The 17767-nt window shown below is 45.7% G+C and overlaps 1 protein-coding gene across 2 annotated transcripts in view; it reads left to right on the top strand.

The window, feature by feature from the left end:
• Positions 1 to 17767, top strand: part of INTS9 (integrator complex subunit 9) — a 1072683-nt gene that overhangs the window by 270996 nt on the left and 783920 nt on the right. For both annotated transcript variants that reach the window (XM_069605700.1, XM_069605699.1), the window contains one exon: positions 10187 to 10326. In XM_069605700.1, coding sequence (XP_069461801.1) covers positions 10187 to 10326 — 140 coding nt within the window. The remainder of the gene's footprint in view (positions 1 to 10186; positions 10327 to 17767) is intronic.

The raw sequence follows: 17767 nt of genomic DNA, 5'->3' as shown, positions 1-17767 counted from the left end.
TATGGCCAACCACAAGGGTGGCAGGGACAGAAGAAGTAGGCCAATCTGAACTTGTTGATACTGACATTGTTGAAAGTCAAAATACTTTGTTGTGGCAGGAGATCTGCCCTTGTGAGAGAAAGTATTCAGGAGGAGAGGTGCATAATATACATTGCATGTGGAAATCACAAGTGTGGAACAAACAGCACCAATGTGTTTCATGTCCTTACAGAAGAAGTATTCATTGGTGATGTTATTGAAAGACAAGACTTTACTAAGTTGTTTGAGGTAAACTCTACCTCAGAAGTACTTGCAGTAGTGTTAGGAGTTTCTTTATTCCTTGCAGGCGAGTGTAGCAGGGCAGGGACCTTGTACTTGTAGACCTGGCCGGTGAGTGGACCAGGTAGAAGTAATTGAAGTACTGTGGTGTGGTTAAAAGTTTTAAAGAAGAAGTGGTGACAAGACTACTAAATTATTTTGTGAACTATTGTGGAAACATCCTGACAAATCATTACGGTTGCTAAAGATGAACCGTGGAAGTGGTTGTGTTTCCAAAGAAGAAGTTGTGTTGAACTCGTTGCTACAAGTGGAGAGACAAAGAGTTGTCATTACTTTTGAACTGTTGGAAGGTCTGAGTAAGAGACTTTTGGAGCAAGAAGAACTGTATCACCAGAACTTTATTGTAGAATGGAACTTTCCTAATGTTACACTGTTGATACAAATTCCTGCTTTGAATCTGGGGAAGGGCATCTCACCCAGGTTACAAGGAGAAACAGTTACAAGGTTTATGTTAGACATAAGTGTTATTTCTGTTATATTTTAATTGCCATATATTCCCTTCATATGTTTGTTGTATGTATACGTGTGAGGGACAGAATCCTTTTCTTAGAGTGGTTCCTTTAGTTTATTTGGATATGCAGGAAAATCCTCTTCAGGGTAGGGATAGTGAGGCATTTATCAAACCCTTTTAAGTTAATAAAATGACATCTTATGAAAAACCTTTACAAAGTTGCTCACCCCACATTTCTGACACCTCACAGTACTAACCACCAGAGCCTCCGATTTTGACCAACCATTAAAGTATTTGTCTGCTTTACCACTTCTGATAATTTGCTCGGAGTGGCTTCACCACTCCAACATGTTTTATGGTAGTAGAATTGTCAGAAACTACCTTACATAGTTCTGCTCGTATTAAGTATTTCCTGTCACTGAGCATTTTATCAAAACAATGAGCATGAGGTACTTTTCTTAACCCAACTTCCATACTTGCTTTTGTGCTTTTATTTTTCGATATACTAGATTTTACTTCTTTTATATAGTTCTCATATTTATCGATGTGGGTTTCTATTTTCTCTGCATCACTATTACCTCTACCCAAGTATTCACGTTCCGATACAAAGGCTGAGAGACTAACCAAGACTTGTACGTTAGCAACCACTATATTGTTAGTGTTCCAAGTGATACGATTTGACTGAGAATTAGTGTTTAAATGCAGACTCCTCCTGTCTCTCTTTCATGCCATGACATACTAAGCTTGCATATAATGGAAAGTGGTCGCTCTCATGCCTTAATAATACATTCATATAGCATAAGAACCTTGCCCTTTTAATATAGTGCACATCACTAGCGCAGAATGATCTGCTAATCTGAAAATGCCTTATGTTGAGAGGTAGTAGACAGACCAATAAAGTCAGGAATCGATTGTGCTCGGTTGTCATTTAGTGCAATCTGTTCAGCTGTTTAGTTTGAATAGAGAAATTAAATATTGCATTGTCCGTAGGAAGCATTAGCCTACCACCAAGAGCCTCAACAGGCTTTGCTGTTAAGTATCCCAAACTAGTCTCCCTCTCCTGTGATTGTAAAACTACAATTACCTTCCCAGTAGGGTCACTAATCTCACTCCTACTTCTCAATGCAGAATTTGTCATAAGGCAAGGATGAATAATTACAGAGTCCCTAGTAATATCTGTGGTCTGAGATGAGGCATCCTTCCATTCTATACCTGGCCTCATTGACCCAATAGGACGAAACAATTCCCCTAAATAAACCAATCCTTCACCCTTTTACTACATTCAACATGTTTACCCTCCATTGTTTCAAGAGGATGTATTAAGATCTCATCATTTTGTTGTGTCATAATATCGAGTATCTCCATTATCCCTAGTCTTAGTTAGAGGTGGTTTAAGGAAGGCATGGTATCACGAATAGACAGACACAAGTGATCACAATTTAAGGGTGTTTATTTAAACAGTATGCAGGATGGAAAAACGCCTAATCTAAACCTAAATCTGAGATGGGAGCAAGCTTCATCCATCAAATGAAAACTAAGGCAGTCCTTGTGGCGTCTTGTCAAAATAAAAAGGCCTATACTAAGAAAACCTATTGCCAATCCTTACAACTAAATATAGAAAGAATATGGGATGAAGGTTTCAATAAAGAAAAGTGTTTACGAATAATAAGTCAGGATGTGATTGCCAGGGGTCTCCCTTCCCCACGTTTTGGACATGGGACAAGGCGGGTCTCCTGAGCACAGCACACACTTGAGCTCTCCCAGCACAAGTCAACAGCTTCGTACCAGCTATCAGGTTCTTTGATGGTCAAGACTCTTTTCAATAAAAGTCTCTTGCCTTTGAAGACCTGTTGCTTTCCAATTAACAATTAAAAGAATCCAAGTTTGTTTCCTTGTAGCACTCAGGGTGTTGATTTCACATCCTGGGTCCCTGTCTTCTGGGCGTCGACCCCTCACAAATGGCATCCAACAAAATAAACAAAAAAGAGTTCCTTTCTCAGCGAGCTTTGGGTGATGATTTTTCGACCCTTGATCTTGCTCTTGTCATGATCTCTGCTTCCAAAAGATCAGGACTTGCCCGACTCCCTTGGAAGCAGACCCATAACCCCGGTTCCGAGTGCCAGCCAGTCCCAATTGGGACCTTTTGGACCCTGTACTGGCGCCAGTGGCACCAGGCTCATAAAGATGCCCAGTCCCAGCGCTGGAAGCGTCGGGCTCATAATGCTTGGGTGGACTTACCTGCAGCAGACCATGCTGCTTACTTACCTGCCAGTTGAACCCCTGATCCTCTTCTGTTTGGGACTACTTTTCCTGTTGGGTGGGGCAGGAGCCACTCCCTAGGTTCAGAACACTGGAACTCTTCTGGAAAGCAGGAACTCTTTTCTTACCTAGGCGTGGCTGTGGAAGGAGACACCTAAGCACTACAGGAGGCTATTTAAACCACACCCGATGGATGAATCTTGCTTTGTGTTATTCTGCATTCTCTGCAGCAGAACGCTCATCGTGTCTTCTGCTTCTGATCCTGGGCCTAAGGGAACAAAGGCTTACCATCCTGGAATCCAGTCTTCAGCAGCACCTGTAAAGACAAAGAAAGAACAGGTTAGCACTACGGTCTTCAGTGGCAGCGCATCTCTTACCTGGTCCATCGGCTGTCACCAACGCCTCACGCTGCATTCCGGCATCTGAAAGACAAAGGCTTACCTACTCTTCGCACGCTCCGGAGGCCTTTGGCGCTGCATCCCGCATCTGAAAGACAAAAGAAGGTGCGTTTAAAGACATTGGGCAACTTTATTACTCACGTGCCATTACTCCTTCCCACGCCGAATCCAGTGGGTATTCCAGCACCCTTCAGCTTCTCTAAAGCTCCGAACTTGTACCTGCAAGATAAAAGGTACAGTTAGTGCGCATCGTGAAGCAGGCTACAAGCGCTTACTTACGTGCTTCCAGGCGCTTCTATTCCTCACGCGGTTTCGATCCTCAACTCTCATCAGCCCGCCATCCGCCATCGCCGGAACCCTGCAAAACAAGAGATATCATTACAAAAGACTTTTAAGACATTTGAAGTGCCCAGAACTTACCGTTCGTGCAGTTAACGACGGACAGCAGTCCTCTGAGGTCAAGAGGCCTGCACCCTTATCCAGTGAAGAAACTGGTTACGGCACCCTGCCCCGAGGCAGATGGCTAGCTCGGCGTTCACTTACCTAAGACATCTTACTCTTCAAGTCAGACATAAAGTGCACAGAGGTCCAGCCCAAAGAGCCAACCGTGTGTTACACATCACCTTTGAAGATACGGCATTCACCCAGTCAAGACCGGCGCCTCTGCGGGAATCAGGTGAGCGTTACAGCTCTTGAATGTTAGCCTCCCTCAGCCGGGTTCACTCTGGCTTGTACTTCAAGAACAATCTTTTCTATCGCTTTCATACAATGTCTTTTTGACAGTTCACTGGGAACCAGCCTCGATCGGGTTCACTTCTGTCAACACACTGTTCTCAGTTCTCGCCCGTCTTTGTTAGCATCCCTCTGCCGGGTTCACTCTTGCCAACTTCATCAATCATGCCTTTCGTATTCATCTGTCGGGCAAAGACCCCTGTATGACCACTTTAACCGTTTCCTTACAGCCTTTTGAAGGCCTTCTCGTATTTGTAGTTTCACCAAACATGGGAAAGACCAGAGTCTCTCGAGTGAGCACCCACGTGGGGCCGAATCCCTCTGCAGCTGGTCTCCGCTTTATTCTTCACAGTTCTTTGAACCTTCGCTCATCTTGCTATTTTGTGGCTTTCACTCAACACAGTTCTGTTTTCATTGGTTCTCTCCTCGACTCACTGGCTGTGATGAACTGCTTGGCTGTTCGGGGTATCTGGAGTCAATGTCGGTACCACGGAGACCAGCGTCTCTCCCCTGCTTGGTTATCAGCGGAGAGGGTGTCCTGTACCGTTGATATCTGCTGCAACACAGGCTGGCTATTGTTCCCGGTCTTATGATTCCTTCTGTGGAGGGTTTAGGGGGCTTGATCGGAAAGGGCAAGGTTGTTTCTTCCCTTGTTACCTGCTCGGTATGCATCGTCTTTCGCCTCCTCCTGAATGGCCGTGCTGAGTTAGCTTTAACGCCGTGTGCTCGATCTTGCTCGTCTTGTGCTCCACCATTTATCCCTGTGGGAAAGGGAAAGGGCTATCAGATGTGTGTGGCTTTGGTCAATTGCCTGACTTTGCCTGACGCTTGTATTGGGACATGTCACGTGAAGAGCTCTGGTGTTAGTCTGTTATCTTTCGTGTTGTGCAAAAGTGTTTGTGTAGGAAATGGGGAGGGCAGTGGTTTTGAATGTCCTACGTGGTAGGATGGGGGAAAAGGTGTTTAAAGAAGGGGGTACCGCGTCTCACCCATCAATGTCCCACTTGCACTTCCTGAGCATCCCCCATCCTGGTGATCCTCCTCCACTGGTCCACCCCCAGCAACTGGATCCAATTGTGATGGCCGTGTCCTGGCAAAGTGGATCACAGATCCCCGGGGACTAGCTAGGGAGACACCTTCAGGTTTCTCACAGTGAACATACTTCGGTATTGGGGGAATCATTCACTACACTGCTACCTTTTCTGCTCTTCTTTTTCTTTTCCTTATTTAACATCATATTTGGGACAGCAGGCTGCACCACTTCCCCATTGCTTCTCTCTTCAAAACCACCTAACTCATATTCAATTAACTGGACTACCATGTCCTCGGAGGCGTTGATTCCACTGTCACTTGATCATTCCTCCTATTCCCATACATACAAGTTTGATTAGTGACCTTTCTGCACTTTCCTCTAGGATTTTTCCCAACTTTCCCTTCCACATGCTTACTCAATGGTCGTTCACCATGAACTACAGAATCACCAATTTGTCCGGTCATGGCACACTTATTGTGTTTCAGATCCAAAATTATTCTATTTAAAGAATCACTCACTGTGGATTCATTGACAAACAACCTTTTCAATATTATTGATTGCAAATCCAGTTTCTGTTAGTGATTCACTATTTTGGAGCAACACAGTGAGAAGAGTTTCCAAGATATTAAACATAGCGGCAGAAGAACAGCTGGCAACGCTGCCCAATGAGGCGTTTAAAGTGTGCACTTCCTCACCACCCCCACATGATACAGTCCCCCGATTTTCTGCAAACAACATGGGTGTGGTGGAAAGCACATTCCGTATAGTGTCATCATTGTGTATGTCAATCAAGTCCAAAACAATAGTTTGCGATCGTATAACATCATTGACAATCCCAACAAGCAATTCTGTAATAGGCAAGTTCCCTGGATCCAAATGCAGTGATCTTTGGTGCCATATTCACTTCTCCATTCTCCTCAACAACTGCAACATCCAGAGTATTATCACATACTAAAGCCTGCAATGGGGGTTGTATTACATTCACTAATCTCTCAATAATTTTGGATCCCAGGCAGTTAAGTGAAGAGGAGACCTCAATAAGTAGGTCCGATAGCATTGAATCCACCATGTTAGATTCTCCTTCTCCCCTAGGGAAAATGTTAGAGTTTATTTTAGTGCAGTTCACTTTGTTCTCAGCATTAGTGGACCAGATGGTTTTTCGGCGGGCAAGCTTTGATGGTCTCAATAGATAAGTGTGTTGCGGAACATCACCCTTCTTCACCACTTTAATCAAAGCATCGTCGTCAATACAATTATTGACACTTAAACATCACAGATTCAGGGAGATGTAAGTCCCTGTTGGGTTGGGCAACGTTTTCCACCATTTCCGCCATGCCGTCTGATGGCGTGACGGCAACGCACTTTGCAAGCTTCTAGCATGCTACTCTAGTGCGGATCAGATGGTTATATAGGGCAGTAGGAGGTTCAAATGGAAAGACTCGCAGCCACCTGTGGTGCCCTCTGGGTAATGTTGTTTCTGGGAACAAAGACTGTTCCTGAATCTTGCCACAAGCAGCAAATCCAAACACAAGGAAAACACATATTTAAAGTGTAATATTGTTGAAAGAAAGAGAACTTGTTCCTAAAGTGAAAAGAATAAAATACTTGTTTGGCATGTATTTGATAGAAAATAGATTAAGCTGCGAGTTTTATTATTTTCTTGCAACTGTGCTGCAGGGACTGGCATTGTAATACAGACAGAATATTATCTTTCAGAGCGAAGAAGTCGTTGGAGGAAGGTGCTAATGGATGTGTTGGGGGTTTGTCAGCAGAGTATATTATTGCAATAAAGCCACACTCTTACCTACCTGTGGTGTGGTCTTGCATCAGTTCAAACACATTTCTATCAGTTTGGGGAATGTTGCTCCCACTTCATTTCTCGCACAGTTTCCCTTTTTTTAGGATGTCTATTTCGCTCACTTTTCATGTCCACGCACAGCACACCTCTTTGCAGAAACCTCCTTTCTTTACACAGAGTCATTCAAGAACGTGTAATCATACACGCAACAATTCTGCCACTATGTATCCTTGTAATTCCCTTTGTCAATTTCACCCGACACGTTTCCTGTCTTAGGGGTTCAGGCTGAAACGTTGTATCTTGCTCGCTTACTTCAATACACACTGGGCTCTCACTGTGCTTCACTCACCGTTGGTGTTTTCTTTGTTCTTTGCGTTAATATCTTTATCGGAGGTCAGTGTCTCTACCAATGTTCTAGGGATCAGCAATCCTCTCGGCTCCCTTCTTTGGACTTCTCTTCTTTGCTGGAAACGGGGGCCTCTGGCCACGCTTCTCTCGGACGCTTCCTCACACAGACCCTATGCGTTTCAGCTTCCCTGTTTCTTCTAGCTGATCCTGGCAGCCACGGCTCCTCACCTCTCCTCCCAAATCGCTCTCTTTGCAGATTGCTAGTCTATCTTCTATACTCTCTTGAAGACTTGATAGGCTGCAGGTGGTCATGGTTGATTTCAATTGCCTGACCCAGCCTGGCCTTGTTAATGGGACATGGCCTATGAAGATGTTGATCTCACTCTATCTGCATTTTTTCGTCCCAGTACCATAATGGTGTTGTTCATAGAAAATCTGTACTCCCCTTGATTTCCTCTTCTTCGTCACAGTACTTGAGTGATTATTGGGGGTGGGGGGAAAGAAGATTGTGTGTCTTAATACATTCTATGAATGTTGAGGGGGGGTTGGGTGGGGATACCATGTCTGTAGTCTAGAGGTGTTCTTAGGATAGGAAATTGCTTTTGGTTCTTTATCCCTAGTATCCTAAGTAAATGAGGTTAACAGGGAAGGAAAAAAGATTGGTTTTCACAGTAGTTTATGATATTAGAGGAACGGGAGGATAGGTCCGGGTTATAGTTAGAAAAAGGTGTTTTACATTCTCTTGCTTTCCTCCGAGTGTGAATGTTTGATGGAAGATCTTGGGGCAGGGTAGGACATGCGTGATGATATCCTATGACAGTAGAGGGGGGGGCAGGATAGATCAGGATTAGAAAAGGGGGATGCCAGATCTCATCTTCAGGCATCCCACTTCCGTCCTTCAAAGACCCGCCATCCCGGTAGTACCCCTTCGCAGCCCGGGGTCAGAATCTAACAGTCTTACCCTTCTCTTTGTCACCTGAGGGCGGGTCTTAAGCGATTAAATGTGAGAACGCCCTCCGATTTCTCACAGGATGTAGAGTGATCCCAGTGAGGGTCAGTCCCCACTGGCACTTGCGGACTGGAGCCTATTATGGCCCTTTCTTTTGTCTGGTATTCAGCTTTTTAAAATATTGGTCAAATGGTAGATACTGCTATGAAATTGTTTTTCACTCTTTTTTCTGGATCTGGGCCCTCAGGGTTATTTACTTGTATTTCTGCCTAGTAGGGGGCCCCTTCGCTCTGTGTTTTTGGGAAACACATTAGAAATGGTATTCCTCTTGGAGGTCTTCCTCTTCTTGCTTGTCCCTTCCTGCTGTCTCAAAGTAAAATTGTTACTGGTCGGTGCTATCCATTCTCACGTCCTTTCTCCTTCTTTCCGTGCCACCCGTACCTTCCTTTCTTGGAAAAAAGGTAGGTATACCCTTATTTATCCATGCCGTTCTGCACCCTCGTTGTTTTTCTGGTCTTGGGGTGTGCAACTGTTTCCTTATTCCATACTGACCATGTCATAACTCATAACCCCTCTTATGGGAAGGGGCACAGGGTTATGTCCCTCCAGGTTCTAAGGCCTTAGCTTAGGTCTGGTTCTGTGCTGCTGGCCTTCCATTGTCGAGGTAATGGCCCAAAATGTTGCCTTCAGAATTCCGACTCTCGAAATTCTGATTTTTTTTTTTTTTTGTTTTTTTCTTTTGACCCCCTTACACCACATATATATGTGGGCGGTATGGGATATAATAGTAGTATGGGGGTGGGATACGGGAAAGTCAGCATTTTCGGCCGTCGTAATTCTGGGTGTGATAGTGATCACATAGATCCATTGTCGACTAACTCCCACCAATACCTTACTAGGAACAAGGGTATCATGCTAGCTGGCAGGTTTTGATCACCCATTGCCTGCAGGCATGGGTTAGGGTGCTCTCGAATATGGAAGAAAGTGTGGTAGTGCATCCTTCAGCTTTCTGAGTAGAGCACAGGGGAGAGAGTAGAATGGGGGTAAACTAGGCCTCCACCTCTGCCTTATTTCTCCTTTTGTCACCATCTGTAGCAGACTTGGTGCAGTATTGCAGCTTTGCAGGTGGTTATGCTAAGTTCCACCACTTGGTATTGCTGCGGCTCTGTTGACCTTTGAAGTTGTCTGGAATAATGTATTGTCCTCATTGTGCTGTGAACCTGGGGCGATGAGACCTTCTTTATGCTGCACCTCCACTATCAGTTCCTGATGCGACACATCACCCCCTTGCTAATGTGCTATTACACCTTTTGGTGTTGCAATGAAGAGGGTCATGAGCAGTTTCTTAAATAGGTGCTTTGGCCCCTAAGTCACCTCTCAGGCTCTTGATAAGTTGTCAGTGTCCTTGGAGCAACAAAAAACACTTATGTAATCTATATATAGGGCACTGAATGTTTTTGTGCTCTTTCCAAATAATTCACGTCCTTTCGAGCATTGTTGTTGTAAGCCATCATGAGTGTGTACTTTCTATTGAGGCGCAAAGATTTGGCTGCAATGTACATCGTCCAAAGATGGAGATTATTACAATAGCAAAGAGGGATATCCTGAGAATTGAGAGCCATGTTCGCTGTACAGAGGAAACCTCGAGCAGAAAGCAGTTGGGCAGATTAGGAAAGAAGACATCGGAAGAGAATTAATCGAATTAAAAATCTGACGGGGATTAACCTGCTAGGAAGGGGGCGGGACCTGTTATACTGTATTTAGTGAACACGCTTACTTTAAGGTATTGCCAGATGTCTTAAGAAAGCTAGCTGACTTACATCTAAAACATTGTAGACACATATTTCTAAGCATTACGATTTGTTGTAGATTTCCTGTTCTCTGCTTGTTTTCCCCCCAGACAGAGTTGATAGATCTGTCTACTGTCGATGTGATCCTCATCTCCAACTACCACTGCATGATGGCCCTGCCTTACATCACTGAACACACTGGATTCAACGGAACTGTGTATGCCACTGAACCCACCGTCCAAATTGCCAGGTGAGAATACAGCCGGGTGCGTCCTTTCATTGCATACATATTGTGTGCAGTAGCAGCAATGGGGCAAGGTACTAAGTTCTTAAGAGCGTTTCAGCCTACCCCAGACCATTCTTCTTGAGGCTAGTAAAGAATTGTCAAAAACATACTAAAACGTGTGCTTTTTAGTGTCTCACCTTTCTTGTTTCTTGGTTTGATGAGATGTCAAGAAATGATATGGCATTTATAACGCGCCTATACACAAGTGTTTCAAGGCGCGACGAGTCAAGGGAGGGGGCACAGAGGGAAGACCGAGACAACGATCTAAATAGGCCGTGTGACAATGAGATCGTGCAAGTGCAGGGGAGGAGGGAAGGGGAAAAGTGCAAGGGGAAAATAAATAAAGACCATAAATAAAAGTGTGGCCAGCTGATGGCAAGTGCAAGGGTAAAGGCAGACATCAAGATGTTAAGTGCTGGTAGGGGCTGTATGGATACAGAAACAGTCCCTGAGTGCAAGGTTGCCAGGGAGGCAGTGCAGGTGTGCAAATGGTGGGGAGAGGACCTGGGCCCAAGATCAGAGGGTAATCAGGTAACCAGTGCAGATTCAGTTTCAGCCAGGAGATCAGCAGGAGAGAGGAGGAGAGAAAGCAGAACCAACGAGGAAGGTCTTGAGGTGCTCCCGGAACCGGAGATGGTTCTCCTCAAGTTTCAGAGAGGCAGGGAGGTTGTTCCAGAGGGGGAGGCCCCAGCAGAAGAAAGGTATCTAGAACCAACTCTCTGCTTGGAGAAGCAACTAACCCTGAGGGAGTTGAAGGCAGATGAGCGAAGAGCTCGAGAAGGAAGATATTTAGGAAGAGAGAGTTGAAGGTATTGAGGCCCCAGGCCCCAGAAGGCCTTGTGGGCAATGCAGAGGGTTTTGAATGTAATCCTTGCCGCCACTGGGAGCGAGTGCAGAGATTTCAGTCCTGGAGAGATACGATCCCTGGGGTTGAGGCCAAGGACAAGTCTTGCAGTCCTGTTTTGGATGAGTTGCAGAGGGCGGAGAGTAAAGGCAGGCAGATTTAGAAAGAGGATGTTGCAGTAGTCCAGCCTAGAGAGAACCAGAGCACTGGAGACCGTGAGCTTCTGGGGGAAGGTGAGGAAAGGAAGAATACCTCTGAGGAGGTGCTGCTGGTAGTGTGACTTCTTAGAGATGTCAGAGATGTGAGGAGAGAAGGAGAGTGTGGAGTTGTAAATGACCCCAAGGTTTTTTAGCCTCACAGGTGGGAGTAGGAAGAGGGCCGGCCAGAGAGTGACCGGAAAGGAGAGAGCAGGTGTGCCGATGAGGAGAAGCTCTGTCTTACTGGCATTAAGGAACTGATCACATCATTGGCGGCACACCACTCCTGGATAGCAGGCAGTCAGAGATGAGAGAAGGAGAAGAGGTGGCGGAAGGGAGCCTGAAAATGAGCTGAATGTCATCCGCATAGTACTGAAAGTTGGGGCAGAGGGTGGCAAAGTGGTGGGCAAGAAGTGCCAGGTATTGGTTGAACAGCCAGGGAGAGAGGTTAGACCCCTGGGGAACACCTGAGGTAGAGATAGAGGAGAGGAATACCCCAAGTTGGACCTGGGAGGGTCGATCAGAGAGGAAAGAAGTCAGCCAAGCCAGGGCCTGATCAGTAATACCCAGGTTATCACGGAGACGGTTGAACAGGATGGCATGGTTGACCATGTCGAAGGCAGAGGAGAGATCAAGTAAGTTGAGGACACTGGGGGTGTTGTAGTCAGGGTTGGAAAGCCGGTCTTCACGGATGTTCAGGAGAGCAGTTTCCGTTCTTCTGGCAGCTCTGAAGCTAGACTTATGGTCATGGAATCAACCAACAGATTCAGTGTGAAGATTAAGCTGGGAGATGGCTAGCTTTTCCAGGAGTTTACCCAGTAAAGGAGTGATGGAGATTGGGCGATAGTTAGCCGGGCAGGAAGTGTCGGCAGAGGGTTTCTTAAGAAGAGGGTGCACAAGGGAGTGCTTCAGGGGGGAGGGGAAGACTCCAGTGGCGAAGGAGTGGTTGCAGAAGTCAGCAAGAGCAGGAGCCAGGGTGTCAATGTGGTCATTGATGGTTTTGGGGGAACAGGGTGAGCCTGGTTTGACGAGACTTTCATAGATCGGACTTGTCTAGTAACCTCATCTGGGGAGAACAGGGGAAAGCCATAGAAGGAGGGAGGAGAGGTGGCCAAAGAAGGGCCAGAGGATGAGCAGGGAATAGAGGGAGAGGAAGAGAGAGAGGACAGGATGTCCTGAGTTTTAGAGATGAAATGAGAAGCCACGGCCGTGCAGAGGGTCTGGGAGGGGAGAGGAAAGGTAGAGACTGCAGCAGGATTGGCCAGCTCCTTGCAGATTTTAAAAAGTTTGGCTGAGTGTTTGGATGCCGCAGCGACCGGGGCTTGGATGTGGGCTCTCTTCTTGGTGCGAACAGAGACAGTATTTCCTTTGGAGCAGGTTGCAGGCCAGTTTGTCAGAGGATGTTACCGGAAGCACGCCATTTCCTCTCAGCCACCCTGCACTTGCATTTAAGAGTGACGAGGTCAGAGTTGTACCAAGAGTTGCACTTGGCTTTGGGCTTCAAGCGGATTCTCATGACAGGGGCAAGAACATTGAGAGTATCAGATATAGCAGAGTGGAGCATGGAAAGGGCTGTGTCAGGGTTGGAGTCAGCCAAAGAGGTGGAGGGGGAAAGTGGCGGCAAAAGCCTCATCTGACACACACTTCATGAGTCGGATAACCGAGAAGGTAGGTGTCAGTGCTGGCGTTGGCTTGGCCTGAGGGGTAGAGAGGGTGAGCTGAGAGGAAAGGAGAAAGTGGAGGAGACCACAGGAGGAGTCAAGGAAGCCGAAGAAGGGAGAGAAGGGACAGCAGAAGAAAGGAAATTGATGAGGCGCGGGAAGCGTCTATCAAAGAGGAGAAGTTTGGCCTGAGGTCCTTAGACCAAGATGGTGCCATTCAGGTAAACTAATGATGACCTCAGAGGAGTGGAAGGAGGCCAGAGGGCCTCCCACCGGGTGCCACCATTAATGGGAGAGGAAGAGAAAGGAGAGAGCACAGAGACCATATGTAGAGTCCGTAGGTCTGGCGAGGGAGTGACAAAGATGATGTCGGTGAGGGTTTTCCTGGAGGAAGCACTGGTATATATGTATCAGCGATAGGGAGGCCTGGGTTGGGGACCAGGATGTCCTTTTTAAACTTCTTCCTACCAGATTTATTGAGAGAGGAGGATAGTCAATAGAGAAGCAGTTTGAAAAGATAGGTCTGGTGTGCTTCTCTTCCTTGAAATCTTTGGTGTTTGGGTCATCTAGATGTGGATCAGACATGAGACTCTTGTGCTCATATTTGTTTTCGAATCCAAGTGATTTGACCGAATGCAAAATTATCGAGGCTGAAATATCCGAAAACAAAGTGCTCGAATGGCCAAAAGTTCGAACACTTTGTTTTCGGACATTTCAGCCCCGATAATTTGCTAAAACACACATTCTCACACACACACACACTCTCACACAAACACACACACCACACCCATAACACCCCCCCACCCACACCCCCAGCACACCCCCACCCACACCACCAACATAAACAAACCACACTTACCTTCATCTTCACGCTGGTTCCTGCAGCACCAGTTCCCTTTCACTTCCGTGATCGGGAACCGGCGCTGCAGGCTCCTTTTTCTTTTTTTCTTAACGGACGGCTGCAGAGGTGTCCCTCGCTCACTATACCATAAAGTATAGTGAGCGGGGCAATGCAGGGCACACCCCCGCAGCCCCTGTTTTTTTTCAACGCTACCACCGAAGGATCAAACTTTTGGTGTTCGATCCTTTGGTGGTAGCATTTTTAGAACTTTTGGTCGTTTTGACCGTTTTTTTTGGTCATTTCGACCTAAACCATTTTTTCGCTTAACACTTTCCGTTGGTTGATTGGCTTACCGCTCGGTGCTCTAAAAATCGTGAGGCCTCTTCTAGAACTTGGGCCTCAACCAACCCCTCCTCACTACATGTTCAACAGGTATGGGCCGATACACCCTTGTACATAGGGTGGGAGGGAGCCAACGCTGGATCATCCCCTTTGCAATAATAAGCACCTCACTGAGCTGGTCAAAATGGGCCAGTTCAAAATCTGGGAGGAACGAGGGATGCAGGTTCTGGCTGATGTGGTGCGGAATGGACAGCTGATCTCATTTGGGGGGCTTCAAGACAATTTTGGGCTAGCGGCCAACGAGTAATACAGGTACCTGCAGCTATCTCACGCTATTGGTTCCCAGTTCCCCTCGCTGGCAGAGTTCTGGAAGTGTTTGCCATAAAAAGCAAATCTTTTTCTGGCCCGTATTGACGCAAAGGTCACCTCGACACTGGTGCAGACTGCATTTGGGGCCCAGGAAATGTCCCAACCAAAGGATAAATGGGAGGGGGATGTAGGCCCACTGGACCCAGAGGAATGCGTAGAGGCCCTTATGTTCCCACGGGAAATTGGAATTGCTACAAGACTCAGTTTAATCCAGTACAACATTCTACATTGAGTATATTACCCACGGATGGCACTGGTGCAATGGTGGGTTGGGGGGAGCAGATGGGGACACATGTTTGAGGTGTGGGAGTGAGGCGGACACTTTTTTCTATACAATATGGGAATGTGAACAAATCCAGGTTTTATGGGAGAAGTATATCTGGATATTAACATTACTGTTGGGATCACAGGTGCCTTATGAAGCGAAACTCCCCTTGTTGGGGATCTGGGGAGGTGGGGTTCTCCAGGTATGAAAAGAAATTTTTCTCAGTAACACTCGGACTGGCTATGAGAATCATTGCTCCAATGTGGGGCTCAGCGGTTCGCCCCAGACTCAGTCGGTGGTGCGCAGAGTTTGACAGGTGTGTCTCGCTCGAGAGGCGGGTATGCAACGCAAGGGGCTGGCCCAGAAATACCAGAAGGTGTGGGGTTGGTGGGGAGTGGATGAGGAGTGGTGCAATTGTTTGATGATTCTATCCATTTAAAGTCACCGACTGGTTTGACATTTCCACGATCTTCTCCTTGTTGTGTGATTTTCCATTTTAACAGTATACCTCTGAGGATGTTATACCAAGCATTACCACATGTTTGTTTATTGGTAAATGTTTGTTTCAAAACAATAAAAAGTTATCTAAAAATAAAACATAAATAAAAACCAACTCCTCCCCCTCCTCCTCCTGCTCTTCTCTAGCTCCTCTCTCCCATCCTAGTTGTATTTCCTTCTATCCTCCACAACACGCAATACTCTAGTACTCCCCTTACTCCTTATTCTGCCTTCTCTTCTCCTTCACTTCTTTCTCCTGCATTTCTCCAATTGACTCATCTGTCCCGTTATTCAATTTTCTCTTCTCCCCCTGATAACTTCTCTTCACTTCCTCTTTCAAATTTTACCCCTCCTCCTGATACCTTTTTTTTGCGTCTTCATTGTCTCCTCTTCAGTGCTTTCCTGTCCTACTCCTGATGACCCATTTCTGACTCCACCTCCTCTCTCAACTTTCTCCTCTCTTCCTCCTGATAGTATCACTTCCCTTCCTCTGCCACCTCACCCATCTCTCTCCACTTGTGCTCTCCTCATCTTTGACATGCTCACTGCTCATTCCCTCCTCGCTGTTCCCCCACACACTAATTTTTGCATCATGCTCCATTCTCGTAACTTCCACACTCCTCTTTTTTGCGCCGTGCTACAATCCATAGCTTGTTAATTGGCCAAGCATTTTAAGGTAAATGACTGGTGTGAGCAAACCTTGTGATTGGCACTCACATGGGGGAACTAAAAGGTTCTCAGGTTTCCATAATTTCTTTCAGTTCAAAAAGCTTTGGCTCTCCTGATGCACCTCAAGCACCGCACAATCCATAACACCGGCTGGGTCCACTGCTCACCGGAGGCAGAAGTCCTTGGTCCTTTTTTATTTTTTTGTCTTTTCCTTTATTGTGGTATGGTTAATCAAAGTCAACCTTACACAATCAACAAACAATACATCTACATACAAATACATACTTCAAAATCTAAATATGAGCCATGTTAAGAATCATTAAAATTAAGTTAATACTTTATGAAGATTAATAAAAGAACAGAATATTTAACCATTTCCCCCTACTTAACAATTACATTTACTGTAGGAGGAAATAGCTTTGAGAATGAATGTCCAATTGCTGAGGATAGGTGGGTTGACTTTTGTACAGCCTCATTTTCCAATCTGGGACTCAAGATTGATCTATATGATCCCACTTTGGGCCGTCCATAGTTGGTCAGTGCCCATGGGATATTGATGACATTGAATGGGCAATTACTAGACTAAAACTGTCAAAAGCCCCTGACCCTGATGGGATTCCACCATGTTTTATCAAAGAGGCTTCCCAACTTTGGGTTCCTCATCTTAAGGCACTCTTTGATGATATCTTTTCAACTCACACAATTCCTCAGTCATGGTCTCAATCCATAGTTATTCCACTGTATAAAAAGGGTGATCCTACAACACTAGAAAATTACGGGCCAATCGTACTCATGGATTCTAGCGCTAAGGGCTTCCCCATTCTACTTCTCAGAGATCTCAACTTGGTTCTAGCTCAGTCACCTATCTTGTCTAAGTTCCAAGTAGGCTTCAGGCAAAGGATGGGTACCGCACTTAATGCTAGAGTTATGGTGCATTTATTGCACAATGTGAAAAATCATGGCACCGGGCCTGTCTATATGGCATCTCTGGACATGTTCATGGCCTTCGACTGATTGCGTTAACTACTTTGAGTTCATCCGAATATGGTTAATCTCATAGCCATACTTCACAAAAACACCACGATCAGAATTTGCCTAACCAGAGACGATGTCCTCTCTAGACCCATTCCAACTCTAGTGGGAGTCAATCAAGGATGCACTCTCGCCCCCTCTCTTTAATTTATATCTGAGTGACATCAAGAGTTTGTGGTGTAGGTTCTTATTCTCTTTGACCGTACTCCATTCGCCCGACAACGCAAATTGGATATTTTTCTGCAATTTGCAGTAGAACACAATCTTAAGGCCAATGCGTGAAAATCAAAGATCATGTGTTTTTCTAAAAAAAAAGTAGCACAAAAACCATGAAATGGGCTTTGGGAGGTGAACCGATTGAACTGGTTTTGTCGGTTAGATACCTAGGTTATAATCTCACTAATTAATCTTCTATTAGTATGTGGCAACACTCACTGAGAGACAAGATCACTCCTTTAGTCTCACATATGAAATGGCTACTTCACAAAGTCTGCAGTTTCTCGATCCTGCTTGCCCTGCGCTACTACTTAATGAAAATGAAACTTGTGCTTCTGTTTGGTTTGGATCTCTCGCTTCTGGATTTGCGGGACTTTTTGAATAAACTACAGGCCCAGCTTTGGAAAGAGGTGTGGAACTTACCTTACTTAAAGCCAGATACCAATGGAGACCACTCCTCAGCAATTCAAA

The sequence above is a fragment of the Ambystoma mexicanum genome, chromosome 4p, assembly GCF_040938575.1.
Source record: "Ambystoma mexicanum isolate Mex_15411 chromosome 4p, UKY_AmexF1_1, whole genome shotgun sequence".
Lineage (NCBI taxonomy): Eukaryota > Metazoa > Chordata > Amphibia > Caudata > Ambystomatidae > Ambystoma > Ambystoma mexicanum.
This window is presented reverse-complemented; position numbering and strand designations above follow the sequence as displayed.